At 45.4% G+C, this 27,940-nt stretch overlaps 1 protein-coding gene across 4 annotated transcripts in view; it reads right to left on the reverse strand.

Moving 5' to 3' along the window:
* Positions 1–404: 404 nt before the first annotated feature.
* NEGR1 (neuronal growth regulator 1) overlaps positions 405–27,940 on the reverse strand; it is a 317,196-nt gene continuing 289,660 nt past the window's right edge. For all 4 annotated transcript variants that reach the window (XM_083846131.1, XM_083846127.1, XM_083846128.1 and 1 more), the window contains one exon: positions 405–27,851. In XM_083846131.1, the coding sequence (XP_083702257.1) occupies positions 27,727–27,851 (125 nt within the window). In that variant the 3' untranslated portion in view covers positions 405–27,726. The remainder of the gene's footprint in view (positions 27,852–27,940) is intronic.

Raw genomic sequence — 27,940 nt, forward strand, 5'->3', positions numbered from 1 at the left:
TGCCTCCAGATGTGTCTTCTTGTTTGATTTTACTGGGAACCAAGCAGCTGGGGGTCCCTTTCATTAGATTTGCACCCAAACAGACGTCCTAGACAGGTGATGCATCCTATTTTTGCTGATGTTTTTGAAAGGAGCTTAGTTATAATATACGTTAATAAAATAATAGTGTCTCATCATCCTTTTGCTTTTCTGGCATGGACATTTTTGTGGTTTTACGTTTGGGTATAGCTGACTTGTGTTGTCTGGAATTCCAGATGTAACTTTTTAGTTTATATCTCCCCTTAAAGAAAAAAAAATAGGTAAGAGGAAAAGGCCATGATGGCTTAAATGCCACCATCATTGACCAAATTCTTGAGAAATAAATGTGCATTATCTATTTTTTAAAAAAGTAACAGTTAAGAACAATACAGCCAAAATGTTTTATTTGGGCAATACAAATACAATCAAATCAAAAATATCACAGATTTTCGTACATTAGTAAGAAGTTACTGTACACTTGAACAGTTGCCATTTTTACAGCTAACAAAGCTTACCTTTATTAAAATGTATTTTCCTCTCACATAAAATATACACTTTTCACTGACGTATTTTACATCATACACCTCTCTGGGATAAGAAACATTTCACAAACAATGCACAACAGAGGCCATCTTCTCTAAACCCATACAAAATATTACATAGAAGCGGGAAACACTGGTATATCTTACTAGGCTGCAGCCCCCAAATGTCATAGTCTGTTGCTACTAAAAATACTACATGCATCATAAAATGCTGTACATTGTTTAAAGTTTGGACTTGTCAGATTTGATCATAGTTCCACACAGTACTTTATAGTAAGTGCTAAACATCAATGTTGTATTAATGGCACGCTGACTCTTCCTTTGTGTTCATATGTGCAATTAAAACACCCTCGAACAATGTTCCTAATGCTAGAGCAAACGCAAATGATTCTGCAATATAACACCAGGGCTGATTGCTAGATACCCTGCGTGCCTTGCAGACACAGTCTGCTTGCTCCCTGTTCTGACAGCACAATAAACATCTGAAATGAAATCCTTGATCCATTGAAACAAATGGAATTCTTGCCATTGACTTCACTGCAACCAGATTTTAACCCTGTAGTGGTGTTATATTTCCCTTACAATTAGTACAATATAAAAGGAGGAAAAAAAGTTCCGTGAAGAAAGGTTCCAGCCATGCTGCAACACAGAGATCACTGGCAGCAAGCATCTCTATAATGCCAGGTTTCCATAAGAGCTTCCCCGGGGACTACCAAGAACCATTTATTCTGTTATAAACAATTTCTGATTTAATTTGGAGAACAGATGCAGGAAATAAATATATTCTTCCCTATAGGCTGTTGCTGAGCTTTGGAAAGAATTGAGGACTCTGTTGACTCCAGGTTAAACTCATTAAAAAAACAAAAAACAAAAGAAAACAGACAAACAAACCAAAAAACAGAAAATGTCATTGTATTTTAATCCTGGGAGAAGTTCTGCTGTTCACCTAACCAAGTCTTTTCTGACGGCCTATGGCAAAGTGATTTTCTTCCTACCCATTGTACAGTAGTAAGGTCACAAGGAAGTTACCGAGTAGCTTTGGAAAAACATTTCTCTAAGTTTTGAAGAGGCTCTTTCTTTCACTCCAAATATCAGGATCTGCCTGGCTACGCAGACGGATCCGTTAGCACTGCAGCATCGCTCGTGTGACGTTTGTTCTCCCTTGGCTCACATCCCCTGCCCAGGGCCGCCCCTGGGTGCTGAGCCCCGGGCTGCCGCAGGTACCGGGAGGAGGTGCTGGGTGCCCAAAGCGTGGCCAGCTCCTGTGGCTGGGACCCCCGGGCACCTTTCAGACATCAGCATCTGTCTGCTCGGGCTGTCACCCCTTGCCAGGGCTTCACACAGAAAGGCCCTGCCTGCCGCCGCTCCTCGCTGCCGAGGGGTCCCCTGCTGGGGCTTCTTGGGCTACCTTTGGAGTAGGGATTGCTCCTCCAAAAAATCCTTCAATCCTCGTAAATAAGGCATCCATTTAATTTAGTTACTGTAAACCGCTTTTTAAAAACTAAACCCTCACCCTTTCCTGTCACCTTGAGATGATTTGGTTAGAAACGAACAAAAAAGAGCAGTATATAAATATATAGGTACAACGCTTCTGATCGTAACGCGATGTACAACCCACAGCCTGACTCTAGAATGAAATACAGCCAGAAGGAACGTGAACACAGGGAAAAGTAACTCAACCATCTCCCGTTACCCAGGCGTTTGCTGTCCCGGGATGGCTTTATCTCCTCTGCGGACAGTGGCCCTGCAGGCTAAGGGGCTGCGACGTCCCTGAGCCGCGCGGTGCCACGCCGTGCCATGCGGTGCCATGCGGTGCTATGCTGTGCCACGCGGTGCCACGCGGTGCCATGCGGTGCCACGCGGTGCCACGCCGTGCCACGCGGTGCCATGCGGTGCCATGCGGTGCTATGCTGTGCCACGCGGTGCCACGCGGTGCCATGCGGTGCCACGCGGTGCCATGCGGTGCCATGCGGTGCCACGCGGTGCCACGCGGTGCCATGCGGTGCCACGCGGCCACGGCGCAGCTGTAGGGAGGGAGGGAGACCCCCGCGGAGCCCAGCACCGCACGGGCACTTGGCCAGGCCGAGGTGTGTGTGCAGCGGGAATCGGTTTTCGGTGTTGGGTCTGGTATTTGAGAGATGCACTGACCGGGCTGGGGCTTAAGCCAATATATTCAGTTGGGCTTCACTCCATCAACCCCTACAGGAGCTTTAGAAAAGTGCTTTCTGTGCTGCTGATTGATGATGTTTAAGCAGAATTTGATGCAGTTGGATTCACACTAGGCATGGGAATGTTTTTTGCGGCAGTGCAAGGGTGACCAGTGTACTGTGATGAATTATTTTTCCTTGGATTCACTTGGCTTATGCTGTTATCAGCTATAAGCAAGCTGGAAAACAAACAAATACAATATCTGATCTTTTGACACGGATGCTGTACATTGACTCACAGCAGAAATTTCATCAGCAGAAGACAGATAAAGGTGTGATGGGTATCATCCATAATGTGAAATCTGGCTCTGACATGATGCGAGTGGCACATTATACTGAAGCATTTCAAGTTGCACTCAGCATTATTCTTAGGTTTACTCTGTAATTTATGCAACAATTTACTTGTGAGAAAGCTGCCCAGGCAGAATGGCAGAAGTTGGCCAGAAGTATGGGCAGAAGTTTTTTCTTTTATCTACATGATATCACAGTTGTTCTGGAATAAAATAGAGCATTATTTCCCGACATTTGCTAATACCTCAGCTAAATGTTTACAGTTCTGAAATTCATGAAGAGTAGATTGTCATAACCAATTTTTGTTCGGTCTGATTATTGATAATATCAGAAGAAATTTACCTAATCTAAACGAAGCTGAGGTTTTGGGCAGTATAGAAAAATAATGGTTTCTTTTACACTTAAGCTGTGTGTGGAGGATAACTTTAATACATGTAATTATATCTGTGTTTTTTTAAATTCATGTCTTGTGTCTGAGTCCATGAGCATGCAGTGCACCCTTCCTTTCTTTGGATTACTAGGATATATTTCATTCAATAAGGTCGATTGTAGGAAACATTTTGTAATTGCTTAGTATTAGCGTGTCTCTTTTACCATGCCCCTGAATGAGATTCAGACACCTCTGTTCATAGGCAGATTTTCATTCTTTTACATGTTTTAATGTCATTGTTCTACCTCACTTTCTGTAGAGTGGAAATGAGATGGGAGGCCCAACATTTACCATGAATGCACGATGGAGATTCATACATACATGCACTAGGCCTAATTCCACTTTCTGCAATATTAATCCCGGCATGGTTTGCTTCACTTAAACCACAAAGGTTCCAGGACTGCAAAGCTGATGCTGCAGCAGAACGCGGCGTGTATTGCAAATTCCTTGTTTGTGTGCATGGCTCCTCTGTACATGCATACGTGGTTACAGAGCAGCTCTGCAAAGCAACCCGGCTGGGGATCAGGAATGTGCTGCCAGGTAAAAAGTCCTGCTGCACAAAAGCACGTACCCAGCTCAAAGGTGTCAGAATTTGTCATGGGGAAGCCAGCACTGGCACAATAAAGGGAAAATCTGCTTTCGCATGGAAAATCTGGAGATTATGTACAGCATTTACAGACCTACAGAAAGAGCTCTACTATTAGAATAACCTGGTGGTGCTCTCTAGCACACTGCCATATGGTCCATGTGTCAAACTCCCAAAAGTTAGAGCTTTTCTTTCGGCCTTAGGATAAAGGGATTTGTACTTCCATTTTGATTTTGCACTTACTTTAGTAAGCGCATTTTTTAATTGTGGGCCATCAGTTATAACATCACACATTACAGCTGGCAGGTTCCATTTAAAATACTCTTTTTGAAAGAATAGTTTTTATACTTTCAAAATAACACTGAGGTTCCAGTAACTTATTGTGTAATAAAAGGAATATTGGTCTTTTGCAAAAAAACTTCTTAGCATTTAAGATATTAAAATTAATGGAAAAGCATTTGTTTTCATTTGCCACCTGTGTACAAAATGGATGCCCCTCTCGGGGCAGCCTCCAGCTATCCTCGTGCTGTGTTCCTTCCACAGTTTTTTTTTCCATTTTTTTAAGGCTCATCTTAATAAGCAGTATTTCAATTCTCACTTCCTCGGGTTCGTCCAGCTGGGACTCTCACAGGCTGTGCCACACGAGCACGAGAGCTGAGGACCAACCCCGCAGCCTCTCTCAGGGGTACAGCAAGCACCCCTCCACGCGAGGCAGCGTGCGCTCGAACAGTGCCCTGCAGCCCAGGCAGCCCCGAGCGGGGACGTAGCAATGCTGCTGGTCATGCTATGAGGGGAAACATGCCTCGGAGCCGGTGCTGCGCTCCACCCACCCTTTCGTCTTCCATTATTTGCAGGGAAGTCATCACATTACCAAGCAGAAATCATTTGCTAGCATTAATCTGATTTACGTAGGTGAAGTATTGTACAAATGTTTACTGTAACTGCTCGCAGTTGACACAGGAGCTTTATGTTCTGAACGGATGAATAATGCCAGGCTTTCCCTTCAGGCTCCTTAATGCTTTTTTGACCTTATTTGCTTTTAAGTAGCTTTGCCATCAAAAGCTGTAATTCTGCTGAGTGATTTCCCAAATGCAAGAGGAGTCCTACTGAGCAGCACATGCCAAGTCTCACAGTGTGCAGCATCACTCTGCATGCAGGTTTTACTACCGAGTGATTGCATTCTGCAGCCCAGCTAGTACTGCCTGGTAATTAAACAGCAAACTCGGGCAGTGTAAAGGTCAAACCTGTCAAACCTGCCAAAACAAAGGCCACGTGTGTGCGGGACTCGGGAGATTGAAGACCAAAGTCAGCACATATGAGATATCCATTCATTAGATTAAAAATTAAGACTTGCCACGGTAAGCAAATTATTTATCGTAGATGTACTGCATGAGAAAGTATTTAAATGATGAGGCTGCTGCACATGGTTTAAAATGGGGTTTAGCTTTGTAACCTGCGTCAATTCTTATATCAACTGTATTAATTTTTTGAAAGAGTCATTAACAACAGAAAGTAATTTTGCTCATAAATTTACTTTGATCTTGTTTACAGAGCTGTGTAATCAAGAGCTGGTGCTTGATAGCTAAGATTGGGTTTTATCTGTCAAGCTTTTTAAGCTATTAAATGCTAACAGAAAGATTCAGCTTTGAATGTGGGGTTCATACTCTAACTTTTTATGCAGGCATATTTAATAGATATGACAACATCTTGGGCCCAGGCTATAATACAAAATATACCATATTTTGATACATGAGACCTGCTCCGTAAGAAAAAATAATAAGTACATTATGGTAGATTTATCGCACCCATGGGTGTTCGTAATTCATTCCTCTTGTCCTAGAAACGAGCTTTGAGCTACCCCTTATGGAACTCATCCTATCTGCTGTATGTTTTTCACAGTTAGAAATAATTCAGACCCTTTTAATAATTTGCTATTCCAGTTTTAATTGGAAAAGCCTGAGATGGTTGTTGCTTCACTGCTTTCTAACATAGCCTGCCCCTGGTTCACAGAGGTCAAACCAAACTGCAATAGCGTAGCTGGACTGACATCGCATTTAAATCTGGTGTTGCACTGTAATTGATTTTGCACTGCACACAGAGTGTCAATTAAATACAGTATGGAAATATTAAATGGATATACTTGAGCCTTCTGTTAATACAACTTTTTCTCCCAGCTCTGTCCTTACAGAACAAAGCCATGCTATCAACGGCCATGTTCAGCTGAGGCTCCTGCAGGCACGATTATGATATTCCTGGAGAGAGACCACCCTGTGCAGAGGTCCCATTGACACAAGGTCCCTGGTCCCATTGACACAAGGTGCCCAGATTTTGTTGAAGAAAAATTGAGAAACAACCATTTTGCAAAACTCTATTTGATGATGTTAAATGTATTATTATTATTAATAATATGGTACAGGATCGAATTAGCCAAATTGCCCTACCTGGTGACTTGTGCAATGTCAATGAGAGTGGGGACATCTTTGGTGCTAGATCATTATCTGTATTTATCAAAGTAGAGACAGAAGTGGAGCAACAACATTATTTGGATTGCTGTGGTTATGAAGAAATACAAAAATGATAACTGCTGAGTAAATGTTAATAGAAAACATTGTCTACTGGTGACAGTAAAAGGGTAGTATCCATTAAGAAGAAAAAAAGAAATCAAATCCCTAAGAAAGCTATTTTCCCTCTTGTCATAATGACCAATACTCTTAACAGGATTTCTAATGGATATTTTATACTCTTCCCTAGAAGTATGTTACTAATAAAAATCTTACTTTATTATATTTTATGTATTTATTTTCAGCATGTAAAATGTTGCAGGCATTCTGTCTGCTGAAGCAGGCTGGTAATTGTGCTTTAAAAGCCTGGGTAAGCTGCTTCACAAAAGACACTGATGATAATTAGCAAACCAGCCCATCAGAGTTCAAACACTAAGTATTGACATTAGACTGAAAAGAGAGCTAATTCTGAAACAAATGAGAAAATTCAGGGCCATTGCAGGTTCACATTATTCATTCGGTTCCTGTGACCAGCTGAGTCCACGGGCAGTGATGCGCCTCAGCTCCTCCTCCAAGAAGCACTCCAGAACATTTTGCAGATCTGCATTGCAGTTGCTTTATATTTCCAAATTCCACTAGTGAGGCATTCATTTTTAGGTCTATCAGATTAGCATTGGCTTCATTTTCCTGACCAAGAGATATTAGAAAGACATGCAATTAAGTGTGGCATACTTTGTAAATAAAGTAAAAGTTTGTAATTTAGAGTAAGCACCCTTGAAATGGTCAGAATTATTTGGGCATTATTGGGCATTAGCAATGCTAGAACTGGCCTTGTGCAAAGTCTTTTTTTTTTTTTTTAATAACACGACACTTTGAGCCTGGTCTTTTTATTGCATAAAGCAACTCCAATGACAGCTATCGAAGCTACAAATTGCTAATGGACATTTGGGGTCTCTGCGGTGTTACAGGCAGAGTTCTACTTGAAAAGAAGGATGAAAAATAGTGTTTTATTCCCTGGGTTGTGCAAATTTCATCTATTTCACAGCATAGAGAGACCTGGTTTGGTCCCCCAGTGACATCTTCACCTCCGTTTCTCCCTGTGGCTGCGAGAGCCCTCTCCGAGCCAGGACTGCCAGCCCCGACTCCCCCTGTCTCCGTGCGTCCCAGGGGACGTTCGGCAGCACCCTGCCCTTGCGGGGAGCACGCCGCCACAGCTCCCGAGGATGCCTCTCTGCTTTTCACCCCAACCTCTGCGACTTGTGGGCTGCCCTAAGACATCTACAACCTGTTCTCATGATCTGTGGCACTGGACAGGCATGAGAGAGCCCCAAGGAAGTGCTGTGAGCAAAACCAATGGGCAGGGACTGAAAAAACAGGTACACCTCCTGCAGCAGGTGCTGCTAGTGCACACCTGGAGGTCTGATTTTAATACATTTTTAGTGGAAGTTTTACTGTGCTTTGATTTCAGATGAAAGGCAACCCTGATGATATTACATATATACTTCATCCTGCTGATAAGCCTAATGAATGGTGCTCACCTGAGCAGTCCATTTACTTACTGCAGAAAATCACCAGCACAGAACATCTCCTCTCCCTACTTGTTTTTAGGGTCAGGATCTATATCTTGGCTAATTTATTATTATTATTTTTTTTTTCTAGATAGATAAAAATTTTAAACAAAATCTGTATTTTAAGTCATGGTCCTCACTTGGCAACCACTGAGCATATTATATATACATGTATGTTTTCAGATCAAATTATTAGTGCAGCAGAATTCTTATATTTATTCCAATTTCACTGTTCACCACTCAGCACAAAGCCAGAACTGATTTGTAGTTTGTAGTAGATCACCTTAAATAGCCGTTTACATTACTTGTCAAGAAGTGCTTTGATTTTCCTAATCTAGTTATAGCTCTAAAATATGTAGTATCATTCAGATATTATTGTCACATTGTCTCTTTAATACTGAGCTCTGTGTTGCAGGACTTATTTATTCTTTTAAGTTGTCTTATGCTATGATAACGTACTAAGCCTTTTGCTCCGGATCACTAAGGAAAATGCATCTGTGAAAAACAGACAACCCAGAAGCAAGGCATTAATTCAGGGCACTGCTGTTTACTGCTCTTTAAAATCCTCGCTGTATTAGGAGAGTAATTAAAACATCAGCTAGATGCACTAGTACCTGGGGCATTTGTACTCAAGGCATCAATACAACATTGTATCCCTAGGCTTCCAGATTGCCGCAATGTAAAACAGAACAGAAAAGAAAACTAAAGTGTATCAGAGAGACAAAATAATCAATAGTTACAGGCTATCAAAGATGAGGCAATGCTTCCTGAAAGTGAGGGGCACATCACCCCAGGTCTGCACTGCAGCGCCCTGCCAGGTTGTGCCATGCACCGCGGCGCTGCAGAAACCACAGAAACATTTGGCTATACCAAGCTAACGCTGCTAACATTTTATTTCTTGTCAAACTGAACCTGATTGTTTGGAATACATATACCCCCAATTCAGTGCATTATACATTTTAATTGAAAAGCCTGACTCTGTAATGAGAAGCAATCTATTTTACATCCGCTGATCTAAGAGAAGTGAATAAACAATCAAGCTGATCAGCCTGTGGCATGTTTAGTACGGCTGTCAGTCCCGTGCTTGGCGTTCTGCAGGCTGGTAGAACACGGTAGTGCTGGACGAGCTGTCCTCAGCTCTGCTAAGGCTCTCCCCAGCCCTCGTTACCTCGCTGTCGGCTAACGCCTGCCAGCTGGAGTGGAGCTGGGCTGAGCGGCCGCCGAGGCAGGTGGTGGCCAGCGGACTGGTGCAGGACGAGAGGCACACCTCACTCCTGCCAGCAGAAAAGAAGCATGATGGCCCTGCCTTCACCAGCCCCACTCGCAGCCCCCCTGCTCCTGCTCCGTGCCCAGGCAGAGCAAGGTGCCCATCCTGCACGGGCACAGGGCGGCGCGACCAGGCTGCCGGGAAGTCCCACGGGCTGCCCCTTTGCTTTGCGCAGACCATGGGCTTGGTCTGCCCCTGCCTTAACTTTTTTTTTTTTCCCCTGTTTGCAGACATTGGGCAGTGTCTCGGGAAGATGGCAAACACATCCCAAGGCAAGCCAGGAGCCTGGGGTATGCGCCTGGCTCCGCTGGACTCTGCAGGCTGAGGAGCCACCACCGCCTGCTCTGCCGCTGCCCCCTGCCCCGGGGGGCGGCACAGGGATGGCCCTTCGAGGGGTGAGTGCTGCCACAGCACGAGGCCCCAGCATACAACCCGTGGAGAGCACCGTGTCTCGACTGCATTGCTTGGGAAGCAGTGGCAGTGCTCCAGATGAGACCCCACAGCACAGGGTGCTCCGTTCCCACTGGGAGCCTGCTGCCTTTCCCTAGCCCGGCCCCCCATAGCTGTTGCTGAAGCCAATAAAAGCTTCACACACAAAATCTTTACAGCTACTGCACGTTTTGTCTGCCAGATGAATCACGTCATTGCAATCACTTTTTTGTCCAGTGGCCCAACACTGAACACCAGCATAAAACCAACCACCCGAATACAGTCAGGCACAGAGGCTGCCATTGATTTTAAGGTGTTCTTGAGATAGAAGTGCTGCTGAGGTCTAAGCTGCTTTAAATTCTAAGGATCTGCAGAAATTTAAATTCCACCTGTTTTGTACCTAGGTTTTCATCAGAAGTCGAAGTGTAATGTGCTACATAATTCTGGCACCAGCTGAGCAGCCAGCTGTGGCTGAGTCCATTTAGAAAAGAATACATCCTTTACAGATGAGGACTGATGCCACTGTAGTCCTGATGGGTGTACTGTATTTAGGACTGAACTGATACTACTATGAATACTTTTTTTCATGCAGATCATTTCAGTGCCAGTACCAAGCAACACACTGCAGAAAAACACCAGTTCTTAAACTCACACATATCAGATTATTTCAATATATTATTCATATCACCTTTGTATTCTACCACATTTTTAAAATGTGTTTATAGGAAAGTGCTCATAGAACGTATTAGCATTTGACCAGAATAGGGTATTTAATTCAGCATGCAAGCATTGACAATGAAGCACATATTATCCCTCCTACACGCCATTTACTGTCATTATAGTCGCCTACATATATTAAGTTATTTTGTTGATGATTATGGATGAATACTAGCAAAAGAACTTTGTGCAAAATAAACCCCAGGTTGCCCACCATCTGAGAACAAAGGCGAAAAGGGCATAAACAAATGGCTCGGCTTGTAAATGATAAACTCATTGTTTTGAAACTATCTTGGGAAAATTAAGGATTATATTCAGTCGTCTTTTACTTGTAGCAGTGTGGCATAAACCTGATGCCTTCAAGGTTTTGCTCTGATCAGATTTCTGCTCCTGACTCTTTCTAAACACAAAAGGCAGCACTGTGAGCACCAGCCAAGGCTTCAGTGGAGCAAAGGGAGAGAGAGACCAAGGGAGAGTGCGATGCGGTTTCCAATCTGTGTCATTTTCTTGACCAAGTCAGTAGGCCAAAAGATCATATAATTTTTCATTGCTGCTGCCTTCATCAGACAACTGATTTATTGCTATAATGGTGCAGACTCGCATGAAGGATGAATTAATTCCCCACAATATGTAAATGTTGTATCTGGTATCATAGTCATTTTTATCCTGTGTGCAGTGATATGCACTTTCGTAGTGCTGTACAAATTAATGATTTTGTTGACATTCATGTAACTGGTGTCATTATATTAGAGCCAAGGCTCTCTGGTGATGTCACTGGTGACAAACTGGGAATGGTCTGGAAGATTCACCACCAGTCTGCTGGGTCCCCGTTTTAACTTGTTCTTTTGTGATGCTCTACATCAATTACTCTCTGCAGAGTTGACTCAGTGATAAGATCTTCAGACCTATATCCACAGTACAGACTGGCCCCTGTGTTTAACCCTTGTGCACGCCTTGTTTTGCAACTGAATGTTGCCGGGGAACTCCTGTGCACTCCCTCTGGGTCTGCATTTGACACCAGAACACCTCTGAGATGGTGTTGGGGGAAAAAAAAGGACTCTGGATTGCCTATCCTGTCTGAGTCTGAGCTTGTCAATGTATCTCACTGCTCATCTTTGACGCTGGGGCGAGGGGGAGGTGTGCGAAATGTGTGTGACTTGTAGCTGGGGCCGAGGACATCTGAAGGCCGAGCAGATGGAGGCAGGGAGGCCTCCCCTCCCCAGGGCAGAGCTGGGGCTCTGCGGGCCGCCTGGCACCACACGGGGTCAAGGTGCTGCCAGCACCAGCAGGCAGGACACTGGGGCAGGAGACCAGGCCCCAGGAGCACAACCCGCGGCCCAGCACAGCCCCCATGGCCCTGCTGCACCGAAAGGCTTGAGGCGAGGGCACGAGGTCCCGGCAGGGACAGTCCTATCTCCCTGAGCAGAGCCTTTTGCATCCTAAAAGGTGGTTTTAGAAGCTACTCTGACATACGCGATGACTAATTTCTCCATTCAGTTGACGTTTGTCACATCTGTAGGAAAATAGCCCTGCCCAGTCTGCCAGGCCTCCCTGAAGCCAAGCGCAGAAGCGAGCAGGGGCTGCCAGGCTGCCTCGCTCGGCTTCAGGGCAAAGCGATGCTAAGCAAAGACGTAGACAAAACAGAACAATGCCCCGTGCCAAGACCTGATCGCATCTCCTCCAAGAACTTGTACAACCCAGCAGCAGATCTGGTGAACTTGGGTTGCCCAAGCTCAGGTTTTGGACGTGCTGAGGACCCTTTCCATGAATACGCAGGGGCAAACCAATTTACCCACTGTAAATGACCACTGTTGATTCTGGTGAGGGGAAGGAACAGGTTTTGAAGGCCAGGGTATACATCAATAATACAATAAGAAGAGATTTTACAGGAAAAAAAAAAGAGAGCTTGTTTTTCCACTGCTGTAACTGGATGATTAAATCACCTAAGGGTCTTGCTATGTGATTCTTGCTTTTTAGATAAAAAATGCCAAGCAATCTACACCGGTTTAGGTTGAAGTATAAGCTTTACATGGTATTAAATTTATAGATCAGGATTTCTTTGAAGGCTAGCTGACTGGTCATTTCGACCTTATCTAAAAGACATTAGATCAAACTAAACAGAAACTAATACAACCACCTGATAGCCAGAAGCTCATTAGGAGAGCAGGTCTGCCTTGATTTTCACTCTAATTGCTGCTCTGACTGTGTGAGGAGGAGGCTACGTGGCACTGCATCTCCCGCTGGGGCGGCTCCTTATCTTGGGCAATTTTCGGAGTGCATGTTCTGTGCCGGCTGATCGCATCGGAAAAGCCAAAGGATTGCGGAGCCGAGCGCTCAGAGAAAGGAGACGCGTGCCCGTGCAGATGAAGTGCTGAGATCTGTGCCTGTAGCAGCCCACTTCAACAGAACGTGCTGAGAGATTTGTTCAGAAACAAGCAAACAGATCTTGCCAGCGCGATTGTGTTGCCTTCTATAGAATAATGCTGCCTAGATACTGTTCTGGCAAGCCATGAATCTTTTTGTGCTTTCTGATTACACTGTAAATCTCCTCTCTCATCTGTCATAAAGATTGATTTTTCCTTTATTGTTTTGTCAGTATATGGTTTTATCTCTTCAAGCCCCTTCTCTTCCCCTCCATCCATAATCTGACATTTTGCTGGAAGTGAGTGTTGTTTTGCTATCGTACCGCGCGGCGCTCTCCAAATGAGTCGTGCAAATTAGCAGCCACCATAACGAGTCACGGCCCGCAGCGCCCAGCACGGCGTGACCTGCAGCCTGCTGCCCGTCGTGGGCCTGCTCCCCATGGGTGCTCCTCGCCCTGCTCCCAGGGGCCTGAGCCTGCAGCAGCAGCAGGTGTGCCAGGGCAAGGGCTGTGGCCGTGGCCGGGTCCCAAGGACTTTGACTATGTCAAATTACTGCCTGGACAAGTGAATCTACTGGTTTTCCTCTGCCCATTACTGCGGGGTAATGTTCTACTGTGGGAGGGCATTTAGACCATCCAGTGAATGAAGGACACCACCAACTTTCTCTATTCCATCCACAGTGGTTTCTACTTGATTTCCACAGATACAAGAGACTTTGATGATAAGATCACCCTTAGCTGTGGATGTAGGATGAGCAGAGGCAGAACACAGTGTTCATAAGCCACGGTGCAGTCTCTGCTACGAGTGCTGCTAATTGTACTATTAGTTATGCGGTTTTAAGCGGAGGCACAATCACTCAGTCCACAGCCTTAGCACACAGTGTACGAGCTGGCTGCTTGTGATGGCACCTGGAGGACTTCTGGCCACGTGCAGGCTGTGCTGTAAATCACTGGCCTTGTTTGCTATGCTCAAATTCTCTGAGAGAGCTAAAAATTTGGCATACCATTGATTTAAAGCAACTTTCCGTTTATAAAAATGCACGTGGGACGAAGACATTAGAATAATAAATTCTGATGCTTTAAATCTCTATGAACCATTTTATAACCGGAGCTATTTCACAGCCCTGGGATCTCAGGTGAAGGGAGAAAAAAAAATGCCCTGTGCCCAGGCATCCAGCTCAGCTGGGCACATGAGCCTGACCAAGCACTGGGTTAATGCATTAGCTGATCCAAAACCTACCCAGGGTGACAGCCAGCTGCCCCACGCAGGATTTGCTCGGGATGAGTGGAGGAGAACAAGCCCTTCCCCACCCACCGCGGTGTCCCCACACCAGCAGCACCCCTCCATGTGGGGACAGCCACCAAGCAGCTTTTTTTTTTTTCCCCCCACCTTATTTTTTTCTGTTACACTGAAGTACTGGGCCAGCTCCTGTGCTGGTGTGGACCTCTCCCCTGAGTTTTAGACACATACTGGAGCAGATGTTAGAAGTATTAGTGGAGAGGCACGCTGCAAACAGCTTTATGATGGTGGGACACAGAGCAGTCCAGCTGGGGGAATTTTGGCGGACACAAGCAGGAGGCCCACCTGTACCTGCCCCTCAAGGTCAGCCTGACTTTATGGGTAGCGAGGGAAGACCTGCTTACAGAGACATACAAACCCAGTCTATCCACCTTGGGTTTACTTTGCTTCCAGCCTCATTCTTATCCCTAGTAAATCCAAACCTCTTCCATAGCAAACCCATCGCGCACCTTTCTGTGCCTCAGCGCATCCACCACAGCCCCCTGGAAGGTCACAGCTGTGGTCACATTTTTTTAGGCAGCTCCTCATTTTCTTAATACGAGAGATTTCTAAAGTTAATTATGAAATCTCTAGTATTAAATATTCAGGAACACTTATTTTTGAATACCTCAGGTTTAATTTAGTTTCTCTGAAATTTTAATATCTTGCTTTAATATTTAATGTTGCCCTGACACGAGTATAGAAATTTAAAGTCTATTCTTTGAATGAAACAAATCCTGGATTTTTATATGGAAAAGGATGAGATGGGGAGGTAAGGGAAGGGTCTGCCTTACATGGATGCAACTCTTTTCCTAACAGCCATTGCAATATTTCCAAAAAAAATTCCTTTTTGCACTAGTGCTTTAATGTAGACTCAGGTATGCAAAACATTTTTCTTTCTTCCCTGCTAATTGTCAAAGACTGCAGTTGTTCAAAAGCTGGCAGCCTGTTTTGGGTCTTCCGTGCCGCTCACCTATCAGGCAGTACCCGACCTGCACCGTGTTTTGCACCATTTGTAGTTGGGGCTGGTGCTGAGGAAACACTCGCGGAGTTTTTGCCAGGGCCGCACAGCATGCAGTAGGCATGCGGGTCTGGGCAGTAAAGTGGGCAGCAGCCTGCGTTGTTTGGATGCTTTGTGGGTGGGAATGGCCGCGTTGTCCTTGCACGCTGCATTTACTGGTTCGGTGCCGAGCAGGTCGGTGCTGCAAGCACCACGTAGCTGGCAAGGGTGGGGGGGGGGGGGGGGGGGCGAGTGCTGGGGCACGGCTGAGTGTGTGTGTACGTGTACGTATGGGGCACTGCAGGCTTACTCAGTTCGTATGTCAAAGCTAAAGACTTTCTTAGTTATTAAAATCTGACTCAACTCTTTAACGTGTTTTACAGCAGATTACCTTCAAAAGGGAAGCATTACTTCTTTTTTTTTTTTTTCTTTCTTTTTTTCCAGGTTAGCTGCCTAATTAACAGGCACCATTAATTTGTGCGCTGCATTCAAAGTGAAATGAGTAATAGAAGCTTTGTGAAATTTTCTAAGAATCTGCGTTAGAGTCAAGATGTATAAAAGCACTTGGAAAAAAAATCACAAACTGACATGGTTTAGTGTTTAAAAGATATAGGCGAGCCTGTAGCTGGGTGAGAACTGAACTTGTCTTGGAAGAAAAGGCTTCTTTTTATGGACAGAGTGTGAGACTCGCCCAGAGGATTTTGCTGCTGTGTTGTTCAGAAGGCATGGGAAAAACATCAGCTAAAGGTGAACGAGCCAAGTTGCTAGGTGCTGAGTGTCAAAGAGCAAGAAAATATGTGTGAACATGCAAAATAGCAGCAGGATTATTATCACAAAGGCTCTCCGTGAAAAAGAACAGGATATAATAGGGCTGATTTTGAAAAGCAGTTTTGTCCAGTTCTGTGCCTGCAATTTTATATGAACTCATAATGCTGATGCATCTTTATGGCCACATTTTATGCACTTAGGTGATCACCTACCCAGCTTTTACTGCCAATCAGCGAGGTTTCCATGGGCCAGATATCAGGTACCATTATTCACAGAGTGTAATAGCATGCACAAGTAGTCTCACCAAGTTAACTGGACTTGGTGCAAGTACAACTTGGCGTGGATGAGGATGTCACACTTGCTGCAAGCCTCTGTCTGTGCTGCGTAATTATTTGTGACAACTCGGTGTTATTTTCAGATCTGAGGACACAAAATCAGCTAAAGCCATTTAAAATCACTGGTAAACAACTGCACACACACACAATGCACGTGGCTTCTTGCAACCAGTTCTCAGCATTAGCAATAGATGATAAGCATCTCTCTGGCCACATGTTTATCAGTGAAGCCCGGAGAAACATTTGACGGGACTGCTTTGACTGCTTTGTGTGCCATAGGCACCTATTTCAGCCCAGACTCTAAGCACAACACCCAAGAGCTCTGCACGCTGACTTTTGGGTCCAGGTCTGTGTCAGGCTGGATAACAGGGCGTGGGCATGAGCATCTCTAAGGCGTCACTTCCCACAGTGGGAAAGTGCTCCTCTAGGATCGGGAAGAACTTCGCACGGTGCCCGGAGACACTCATTCTGCAGCTTTTAGGACTCTGAATCTTAGTTTCTGAGAAGTTCCTCAAAAGTGAACTCCAAACCCTTCAAACAGCAACCTCCTGCAGCTGAATCAGAGAGGAGATCAGCTGCAGCCCAGGGTAACCTGGCAGGGAAGCTGGCTCCCGTGATTCACTGCTTGCCCTAGCCCAAAGCCCTCTCCTTTACGCTTGGTTTTGCTCCCTTCACTTTTTCACTGTAGCCTTTTATGTCCTGCTCTAAACAGCACCTTGAGGATCAGAATAAAATTATTCTCTGTATAGCCTGAATAGTTGAGTGCTCTCGTTTCTGAGATGTCCCAAGAGAGGTGCAACGAGACCAAGCTGGAGGATGGAGCAGCGCGGTGCCAGGAGAGGGCAGGAAGCTCGGAGCTGCTGTCCACTGCATGAAGAAAAGATGCCAGATGCAATCTTTTATTTAACTAATTGCTATTTAACGTGTGTGTGTGTGTGTGTGTGTGTGGTTATTTTGTGGGGACGTGCATCCAGTGCGGCTAACTGGGTGTTTTCTGGAAGCACCCCACCGATGGGAGGGGAACGGGGGAGCTGAAGGAGCAGCTGCGTGCAGCGGGGTGCTCCTGTACAGACAGGCTGGAGGTGCGATAACGGCAAACTTGGCTTTGGGAGCATGGAAAAAGGATCACAATGAAATGTGAGCTGACTTCTATTCTTGCTCCCGTGTCAACTTGGCTAAGACAATCTCGGTTCAGGATTTGTCCCTGTGAGAAGACACCTCTATTGGCGAGTCAAGCCAGGTGAATAAGAAACAATTTGAGGCTTGAAGAAGTTAAAAAAGTGAAGACTGCCATGGTGTGATGATGGAAATTCATTAGCTCCTGGCTGAATAAGTACCTACGATTCTCTTTTAATGTAAGAGCTCTGCCAGCTTGCAAAGGAGCAGATGTGCGCACAAGATGGATAGTTTCAAATAGTCAAAATACAGGTTTTTTTCTTTAGCGATTATCTTTTTTCATCTCAAATAAATCCAGATTGTGCATAGTCTGGAAAACAAAACAACAATATTTGGAGAGAGGGAGTGTTTATTTAACAGGTGGCTTATTTAGCAAATGGTTTACTCTTATAAAAATAATATTCCTGTAGTATTCTGCAGCAGTGATTCAGAACATATGAGAGCGGTGAGGCGGTTTTTTGGGTTATTACTTTATGTGGGTTTGGGTTGTTTTAATTAAGAACATCTGCGGGAGCGCTTTGCTAAGTGCATTTGCATATCTGCTGCAGATTCAGGGCTGGGAGCTGCGCCCTGGCGAGCCGTCGCCCCCTCCTCGGAGCAGCGCAGGAGGTGGCAGCAGGCGCCTGTGGGCAGGGGACAGCACACTGCTGGGCGAGCCTCCCAGCGCCAGGGGGTTAGGCAGAAAAAATCCATCACAGAGATTGCCAGTGGACCATGACAGCCACCCTTAGGCACAGACCTGACACTGGAATGCTATTGCCGACAAGCAGCAGCTGGTCCTAGGGGGAAAAAGAAGGAAGGGGCTGGGGAAAAATAAGGAAGGGGCTGGTGCTGAGCTGCGTGCCTGGTGCCAACCCCTGTCCGGTTGGACAGCGCCTGCCTGGGGCACCAACCTGGGCCGGGCTGAGCCGTCCTTGCCCAAGCACGGCGCCGCTCTTGGCTCCTCAGTCACCCTCACTCAAACCTGTCAGTTCTGGCAAGGGATTTGGTTGTCTGGAGGAAAGTGCATGGCCCCTGCAAAGAGCACTCTGCACAAGCCAGTGCTGTGGCTGGGGAGAGCAGCCTGCGGGGTCGGGGCTTTGCCTTCAGCCCCGGCACGGACCCCGTAACGGGTCTGCCTTGGTGACAGAGGAGGTGCCATCACATGAAGGAGTGCACACATGTTCAGCTATGGAATAAATGTATATTTTTTTATACCTCTTCTAAACTGGGCATGATGGCTGCACTGCAACTTGAGCTATTTTAATAATACTCTGTTGAAAAGTAAATGATGATTACACACAGATTTGGCTCACTACCTCCAGGAGACTTGGCTTTTGTTTTAAAATTTCTGCCTTCAACAAATACAAACCACGGGGTGTTTTTTCTCCTATACTTGTTTTGATCTTACTAACCCTTCCAAACGCCAGCTGAGGTGAGCGGCTGGGTGCTACTGAGCAGCTCCGCACAGCCCTGGGGAGGGGACACGGCCCCGGCCCCACGGGGGGGAGGTCTCTGCCCCTGCACCCTCTGCCTGTGCCGGGGGAAGGCAGGAGTTCTTCCCAAAGAACTTCTGATTTATTGCAACATTAAAGAACTTTTTACGAGTCACAGGTTTTGCTAATAGTGTGAGCATTACCTGTAGGCAAAATGCCTTAATAATCGAAATAACGAACACAATAGTTAAAAGCGATTATTAAACTAACAGCCCATGACAGCTAGCTGTTGTGATTGATTCACTTTAAGACTCCATCCCTGTATTTACCATTACTATTTGCCATTTACCACAACGGTGTCATGTTTTTTGGGTGGGACAGGAATTAGAAATTAAGAAATTGTTTGGGGAGAGGTTTTTCTTTTTGTGCCAGGACTGGCTGACCCCCTTGTTGTCAGTGCTCATAGGAGATCCATGCTAATGCGGATTGTCTTAGATGAAGAGCCTAGCAGTAATAATTGCACATTTCACCATATGCTAAAATAATTACTTTTCACAACCATCAACTTGATGAAGAAACAAGGAAAAAATTGCATTTCAAGACCGCAGTTTGTCAGAAAAACAAAACATTTAGACAGTAAAGGACGAGTCCCGTGCCGTCCTGGCAGAGGTCTCGGCCGAGACCAGCAGAAGGCAGAGGCCCCCAGAGCCTGCCTGTGGGACAAGCCGGCGGCCAATGCAATGGCCCGCGGGTCGCGCCTCGTCCCCTGCCCAGCCCACCGCCCCAACACTGCCCAGCAGGCCAGGAGTGCCTACTGGAGCCGTGCCCGATCGCAGCCAGCTCGCTGTGGGGCCGATGTCACCACCTGGGGACCAGGCACAGCGCAGCGGGCACGGCAGGGATGCAGGGACATAATCTATATTTAGGTGAATGAATCTATATTTAGGTGAAAAGAGCTCAGAGCCTAATCACTTGGGAAGTTTTCTACACCAAACGCCAGCAGACCCTCCTCCTCCTCCTCCTCTGCCGAGGGGAAGCAGGTGCTTTCTGCAGCAGCGGGCCTGATCTGTGACCTTCACATGTTTAAAGCACTTCAGAAGTATTTCGGTCAAAAACTCTCTGCTCCTTTCTGTTCATTAACCTTTACCGGAGTGCTAATTCTGCATTCAAATCGAAGGTCAAAGCCCTCGGCCAAGGTTTTTCAGAAGAGCCAGGCGCCTTCTGGCAGACCCTCTGGCGAGAGCCATCACAAGGGCAGAGCTCAGCGGTGCCTCGCAGCCACCGTGCCGCCGCCGTGCTTCCCGAGGGCCTGATGCGAAGTCTGGCCTGGGAGCAGCTGCTCGGGGAGCCAAGATGCTAGGGGTGATTAACTTTCTGAAATTAATTTTAAAAATGTACTCTCTTACATTATGGTCTGTTGCAAAAAGGTGCGTAAGGCACTGAAACAAAGGCTGAAACACTTATCCAGACTCCCGCGTCAGAAGTGACACCCTGTCAACGCTCAGGCATGTTTTCCGCCAGGCATTTCATCCGCAGGGGAGGCAGAGCTGCGCCCACACCCGCCTGCGGTGCCGCAGCCACACGGAGCTGTGCTCGGATGAAGACTTGGACACTGCACCCCGCGCTGGTGCCAGCAGCCCTTACGTGCCCGGCGTAGGGAGCAGGGTTTGGCTGAGTCAGGTAAACGCCACTGAGCTTTCGGCTGTGTGTGTTAAACCAGACCTGTTAGAGGAACACGAGGTGTTTCCTCGTCCCAGCCACCTGCCAACAGTGAGGAGCTGAAAGGACAGCGGCGGAGGGGAAGCGGCGCCCTGCACCCTGTGCGTGGCCGCGGCAGCGGCTCTGGGAGTCAGCTAACACAGGAAACACGCGCTGATGGGACGAGGCACACGAGCAGCAGAGCAGCACGCGACTTGTACCTTTGCTTTAGAAAAGAGGAAACAACAACACATGGAAGGGCTTTTGGTGCTGGATGCCTCAGCAGTGCAGTGGGGCTGGCCTGGGCTGGAAAGGGCAAACCACTTTGCTGGTATGTTTTTGTCACGACATTTACATTTGCAGCCTTTGGAACTAAAGCAGGCTTGGTTGGAAAAGGCTTTTTTAGGGATACCTGGAGGGAGGTGGGGTGGGACCATTACTCTCTTTAATTGGGCTTGTTGCTCACCTGCAGCTACAGCACACGGCTGCGTCTTCAGCTGCTTCACAAGCTTTACTCAAACATCCTGTTAAAATTGCCCCGAATTGTGCCTGCGGGGAAGGGGCCACATCCCAGGAGCAGCGCCAGGCGTTCTGTCCTTTTGCTACCAATAAGCACGGGGTGAAAAGGATACGTGCACGTGCCTTTGATGAAAGTAATTAGAAACGATTCGGAGGAACTCAGGATCCTTAACAGTAAATCCCTTTTGTACAGAAAACAGTGGCAAACGAGATCTGTTTCTTTCCCAGCCCAGGCTCTCAGGCTTTTTAAAAGCCTGGGGGAAGTGAGTTTGCAGTAGCTTACTCTGAAGTTAACTTTTTTTTCTTATTGTAATAGATGTAAAAAGGTCAAAGTTAATGAAGAAAATAGTGAATTTGAAGTTCCGTGGAAGAACAACCCAGTGCTTTTAGCAATTCACTTAAATGAGAGAGGAAAACCAGTTCCTTTAACATTTTAAAGCTTTCGTAGCCTAATGAACCGTGCTACCTCCCGTAGCTTCTACAGAGCCGAAATTTCCGCGAGAGGCTGTCTCATTAGCATGGAGTGGGAGCAGCCGGCCCAGCTCGCTGCGGCTCCCCAGGACACTTCACCTCTCGCGCCCGCACGCCCCAACGGAGTACTGCTGCCCGAAGCGATGCGTCAGAAACGCTAAACACATCTAAATGACTACACCTTCGGACCCGAATTAATCTCCCTGTCGATGAGAAAAGTGTACTTTCGCATAAGGAGGAAAAAAAAAAAAGGCGGGTTGGGGGAGGAGAGAAATGAGCCTGCCATCTCGCCATTAGACACATAGCAGAAAACAAGGCTGCTGCTGCTAAATGACATCTTTAAGGTTTATTCTCACTTGTGGTTCACATTTAAGTTGCTGTCGCTGAGGTTAATGGGAGTTATGTGCTTATGACTGTAATGGTTTTGATAAGTGGAAAAGCTGATGTTATTGCACATAAATCGCATCATGTAATGTGCGAATTGTGTTTTGGTTTTGGCTGAAAAATAATAAAGAGAAGGATGGATGTGCATTAGGAGAGAAGAGATTTTGCCCTCTGGATACCAAATATAATATATATCATCATTACAGGCATTTTTTATCTGGCAGCATAAAAAAAAAGGTTTGGAGGAATAATGAATACTTTCATATTTGGAAGATATGAGGGGAAATTCCTGTGGCCGTAGTGGCAGCAGCAGTACGATACCGACTCCCTCTCACCTTCCTCCAATTTTAAATTTTTGGGAAATGTAATTTATCCTGCTAATGGGGGATCAGGTTTACCTGGCAGCGCAGCAGCCGCAGAGGCTGTGCGGGGAGCTACGAGACGATGAAAGCGACTCTAAGTGAAATGACTTTCAGCTGTGTTATTCTGCTCTACTGTCTGCAGTTCGGTTCAGAGTTCCTCACGTCAGAGTGCCCTGGTGTGCCCGAGTGGCAGCAAGAACAGGTTCCTGCACTCCTCCCGCCACAGGGACGGCGGCTGGCATGCACTGATGGGAGCCCCATGGGATAATTCTGGTGGCCCAGCCGTGGGGACATGAGGCAGAGCTGGGGCAGGGGACGCCGGCATTGGCCTGAGCGCCTGGGGCCCGCAGCTTGTCCTGCCGTGCAGACTCATGGCCCACCAGGCGACCAGAAAGCTTCACGCCTTTAAAACAAATGACTGAAAACTAAGTTTCCGGGATGTGACAAGCATGCTGATCTCCACTTCCCTAGCACAGGGATTTTCTGATCTAAAGGAACCTTTGAGCTCCCCAAGAATTAGGCAGAAAGTTGGCAGAAAGTGGTAGGAGCAAACAGGTATTTGCTCGGTGCTGTCAGTGCCCTGGTGAGGCATGCTTTTGGAACAGCAGTCACCCAGAGTCCTGCCAGGCTGTCCCAAGACCCTTCTGCAGCAGCCTGGGCTGTGTCCCGGTGTGCCACGGCCCTTCCTGACCGCTGGGTGAGATCCCTCCCTTGCCTCAGCAGGGAAGGAGCGACCCAAAAGCGGAGCCAGCGCAGCCTACGCGTGCTCACCGCACCCGTGCGTGTGCAGCGCATGTTGGTTTTGGCTGAAAAAGTCAACTCCCAGAGTAAACTCCTCCCTCCAGTTTTTTATCTATTAATCTATTAAGGCTGAATGATGATTTTCTATTTCTTGTTTTTAAAGATTTTTTTTGTAATAATTTGTTGTTTAAAAGAGTTTCCTGTTCTGTGCTGGGGGGGCTCTGGGTGCGCTGGCACGTGGGTACGCTGGGTTCCCACAGGTCCCTGCTGCTGCGGCCAACGGGGGGTGCTCGGGAACGTCTGGCTGCCTTCGGGGCTCAGGTCACTGCGGCGGCCAGCTGGGGCTGTGAGTTACGGTCCCATCAGCCGTCCTCTTCCCCTAACTCCTGGGGCCATTCCACTGCTGCTGGAGCCCGTGGTCGCATCTCCCCGTCTGATGGCTGAGCCCGAACTGAGGCCAAGACAGGAGGGAGAAAGGTGGAAAGCTCCGGAGGTGAGGCTGAGCAGGGACAGAGCAGGAGGACAGGCGGGGATGGGCAGTGCGGTGTCCCCAAGGGCAGGAGGTGGAGGGAAGGAGAAGGCGCCCGGCTGGGAAGGTGGCTGCACGCTGAGAGCGAGCTCTTGGGCCCTGTGACCGCCCGCTGGGGGTCTCGGCCCCGGGGCTGCCCCTGGCCCAGCTTGGTGCTGGCACAGCTCCGAAAAGGGGCCCGTGCACTGCCAGGGCTAAAGCTAAAACTTCATTTTTTTCCTAAACTTCCTCACACATGTCAGTTTATGCAAGAATTTTAAAATTAGTTAAGATTCTTTTAAAAGAAACTGAATGTTCTTATTCTCTTTTTTTCCCTTTTTTTTTTTTTTTTTTTTGGAAAGAAACAAAACCTCCCATGGCAGGCTATGAAATATGGATTATTTACCTCCAGACTGGGCACAAAGCGGATCCAATCTCAGAAGTAAATGCATATCTAGTCTTTAAGGCATATTGTTTATCCATGTAAATACATATTTTGGTATACACATTCTTTATAACACAGTTATGTGGAATAAGCAGAGATTTTGGTAGGCGTAACATTTACCATTGTTGGTCTAGAATGCTAACTCTGAAAATGTGCAAAAAAGCAGCTTTTCCTGGTGATGGTTTTTAACACTCCTGTATCTTAAAAACAGCACAGTTTCTAAAAAAAATATATATATTGAAAAGTTTAAAAAAAGCTGTTTAGCTATGAGGAGTATATTTCCTGCCAAGTTATAAACCCTTGAGAAACTGCATTTGTTCAAGAAGTTGTGAGACATCCTTTAATTCAGTATCAGTATAATCGTGATCAGCAACGGTATAATTAGAGCATCATTGCTTCTGTGTACGTCACCGATGCAATGGTAATTAGCAGACCTGAGTTATTGCATGAGTAGGAACTTACGGTGTTACAGACTTCGGGGTTTCCAATGTGGACAACGATCTTAATATAAATATTCAGTTATACTGCTTGGAGCTAAGCCATTTATTTTTCACGTTTTAAAGGTGGGAATAAATATAATAATATTTGACCAACAGATATGAACAGTATGGGTTAACCATTTGAAGAAGCGTAGAACATACCGTCAAACAGTCGCCTAAAGCAAACGCACCCCACAAACTAAAGGGTGAATGGATTTTGTCAGATGCTGTTGAGTTCAACTGGCAGCAGTCTGCACAGTCTGCGTTGGAAGAATGTCCCAGTAAGTCCCAAACTGCACAATTACCGGTTTACCGCAAGGAACAGGTTAACCGAGGAGCCAAGTTTCTTTATTCAATCAATACTGCCTATAGCTCCGATCCTGCAAAAAATCAAGGCTGCTTATCTTCATGTACCACGCCCTTTGAATTAACCGGTGCATAAAGGTAAGCGCCTCTGCCTCCGTGCGGGGCCGCAGGACGGGGCGGTCGGCTCCTGCCGAGCAGCCTGCAGAGCCCAGCGCCGTGGCACCGAGGCACACGGGGCGCCTGCGCGAGCCTGAGCGCACGGGGCTGAGCGGGTGGGTGCGCACGTGTCCGCTGCTGAACACGCAGCTCCGACTGGTATTTAAGAACCTATCTCATGGAAGAAAATGCTAAATGCTATTGGCACCTAGGAATATTTGTATATATATATTTTTTCTTTTTGGACTTGACAACAATCATGTCCCCACAAATTTAAGTGAAAATTCAGAGGTGGGACCAAATGCCTTGTCCATGTTACCCAGTGGCTCTGTGTCTGCTAACAGTCATACCTCATTCCTCATTTTCTTCACATTTAATAAAGCTGCTGTTCATTCTATTCTGTTGCTGGAATTGTCAGGTTTCAGATATTAGGAATCACTGAAATGAAATATATAATTGAAATATATAATTTGATCCAGCCCCAGAATACAAACATCTCTCAGTTTTACATGAGACGCGGCATACGAGTTGGGTTACTTGTACCCCTTTTTCTGTCTTCATAAAACTGTACTGACATGGTATCTGCAGCACCTGTTTCTTACGAAGGGATTCTAAAACATAGCACTTTAAAGCTGCAATACAAGGGAAATCAGAATATCAGGACTGTGTATAGTATAATTTGAATTGGTTTTATGCCATTTCCTTAAAGAATTAATTTTGTCACATTATTCAAGGTTTTTTAAAAAATGCCACATTTCTCAAAATAGTAACTGCTCAGCACACAGCTGCAAATGATATAATAGAAATAGTACAACCTGTCACTGAACAAAAGCAGAGTGACCTAGGACAATTTATTGCCATATTTTGGAGTCAGCATATTTCACTTTATACCCTGCATCTGAGCTAATCAGTAACAACAACAGGTTCACCACATATTTGAACTACTTTTTAGCATGGGACAGTATATATAGTGAGTCTAAGCAAACTCACAGTTTGCCTTTTCAGAAAGTGGGATATTTGTAAACTTGATTTGGAACTGCTGCCTATGCACAGTACTCATCTGGTATTGCTAGCTACAAAGCCTTATTGTTAGGAGAAAGAATGTCATATTTATAATAATTGTGTCACCTATTAGAGTTCACATACAGAACAGGGAAATAATAATGTAGATAATGGTTTTATTATTGTTGTCAATAGGGGATCTTGTATTCAAAGGCTGCTGGACACAGTCATGTCCCAGCAATTTACATGGATGGCATTTTTAAATTCAGCTGTAAACTGTGAGCAACATTTTGCAATGATGCAGTATGGGGCTGCTTAGAAAAAATAGTAATGTTATATGCTATTTTGAAACTTGATCCTTCATTGAGGTTAATGAGAGTCTTATCTTGATAGACTGCAGTCCTAGGAAATCGTGTATGAGTACTAAACTGCTGTGGTAAGCTATTTGTACAGTATTAGTATGTCAGTAATGAAGTCCTGTCTGTAAAGATGCATCATTGACGGCAGCATGCAATTCAGTACAATTATTAGAGCAACCTTGTTTTAATATATATATGTATTTTATATATATATTATATATATATAAAATTCTGCTTGATACTTTATGTATTTTCAGATATCTAATATTTAAAAGCATCCTTTATCATTGCTAAATTAGCCAAACCAGTACAAAATTAAGTGCAAGAAAAATACCAATTCACATAGTTTTTGTTTTTTTTTTGTCAGTAATATAAAAGGGACGATTTAGTTTCTCGCATTTACAGCCATTTAAGAATCCTGATTTAGAATGACTAAGAGAAACCTTCTTACATTCAAAAGATGTCTCAAAATAGTTTGTGTTCTCTTTTGTAATGGGAAAACTAGTTTTTTACAGAGATCATCTACTGCTTAGTAGATGGGAAAAAAATAAAAGGAATTGGTGCTATCCTTCACTGATTGCCTAAAAATATACATCTGAAGCAGTTCCATTACCCACTGGAGATGGGAGAGGAGGTTTTCTTTCTAGTCAATAGCACCTTCATCCTCAGTTAGAGATTTGTTATGCTCAAAAGGATGCTTTAGCATTTCCCAAAACACATTCCAAATTTGTTGGAGTGGAAGAGGAAAGTAGTGTTTTATGAAGGCACACCCATGCTGAATTTGCAGGAAAAAAGGAAGAAAACAAAAAGCAGTACTGCACAATGCAGTTATAATACAAGGCTCATTCTTGAAACCTGAATATCATGCTGGAAGAAAATCTAGATATGTGTAATATTCTGAAGAGCTATTTTGAAGGCAATATTGATTTTTTTTTTATCAAAAGAAAAAAAAAGTTTCTGTGTAAATGTGGATAGAATGTTTTTAAGAAGGGTACTGAATGTTGTATTGCAGCCTTAAAGAAGCACATTTTTACTGCAATATTCTTTTTCTTTTTTTTCTTTTTTTTTGTAAACTACGGTCTGCAACTCAGCAGACCATGACTGAATGCTTTTGAAAACTTGTAGATTACAAACATGAAATCACAATTAATATCCTCTAAAAGTAATTTCAGAGCTTTCACGTCTTAAAAAAGGACAATGTGTACTGCTTCACAAGGTAATGCAGCTAATCAAAAAAGGAGTAGAATTAAAGTATTTACATAATGAGCAATTCTACAGAAGGCGATCATCCCCACGTAAGCACTGCTGATTATATCCCACGCTGCTTTTAACAAACTCTACCAGATTGGATCCAGTCATCAGCACTTTCAGAGAATCCTTAAAAGCCTTTTAGGGTTCTTTACATTTAGTGCAGAATGATGTTCTTCAGGTAGAATATGCTGGTGAGAGAGGACAGTGTCAACACAAGGTACCAGCAGGAGAACAGGACTTCGGCATCACCGGTGATCCCATACTGGGCTGTACTGGGAGCTGCAAAAAGAAAAGAAAAGGGTTAAGGGAAAATTCCTACTCCTAAACCCCAAATACTTATAATTCAGTACTTCCTCTACGATGACATA

This window comes from Anser anser, assembly GCF_964211835.1.
Source record: "Anser anser genome assembly, chromosome: 8".
NCBI lineage: Eukaryota > Metazoa > Chordata > Aves > Anseriformes > Anatidae > Anser > Anser anser.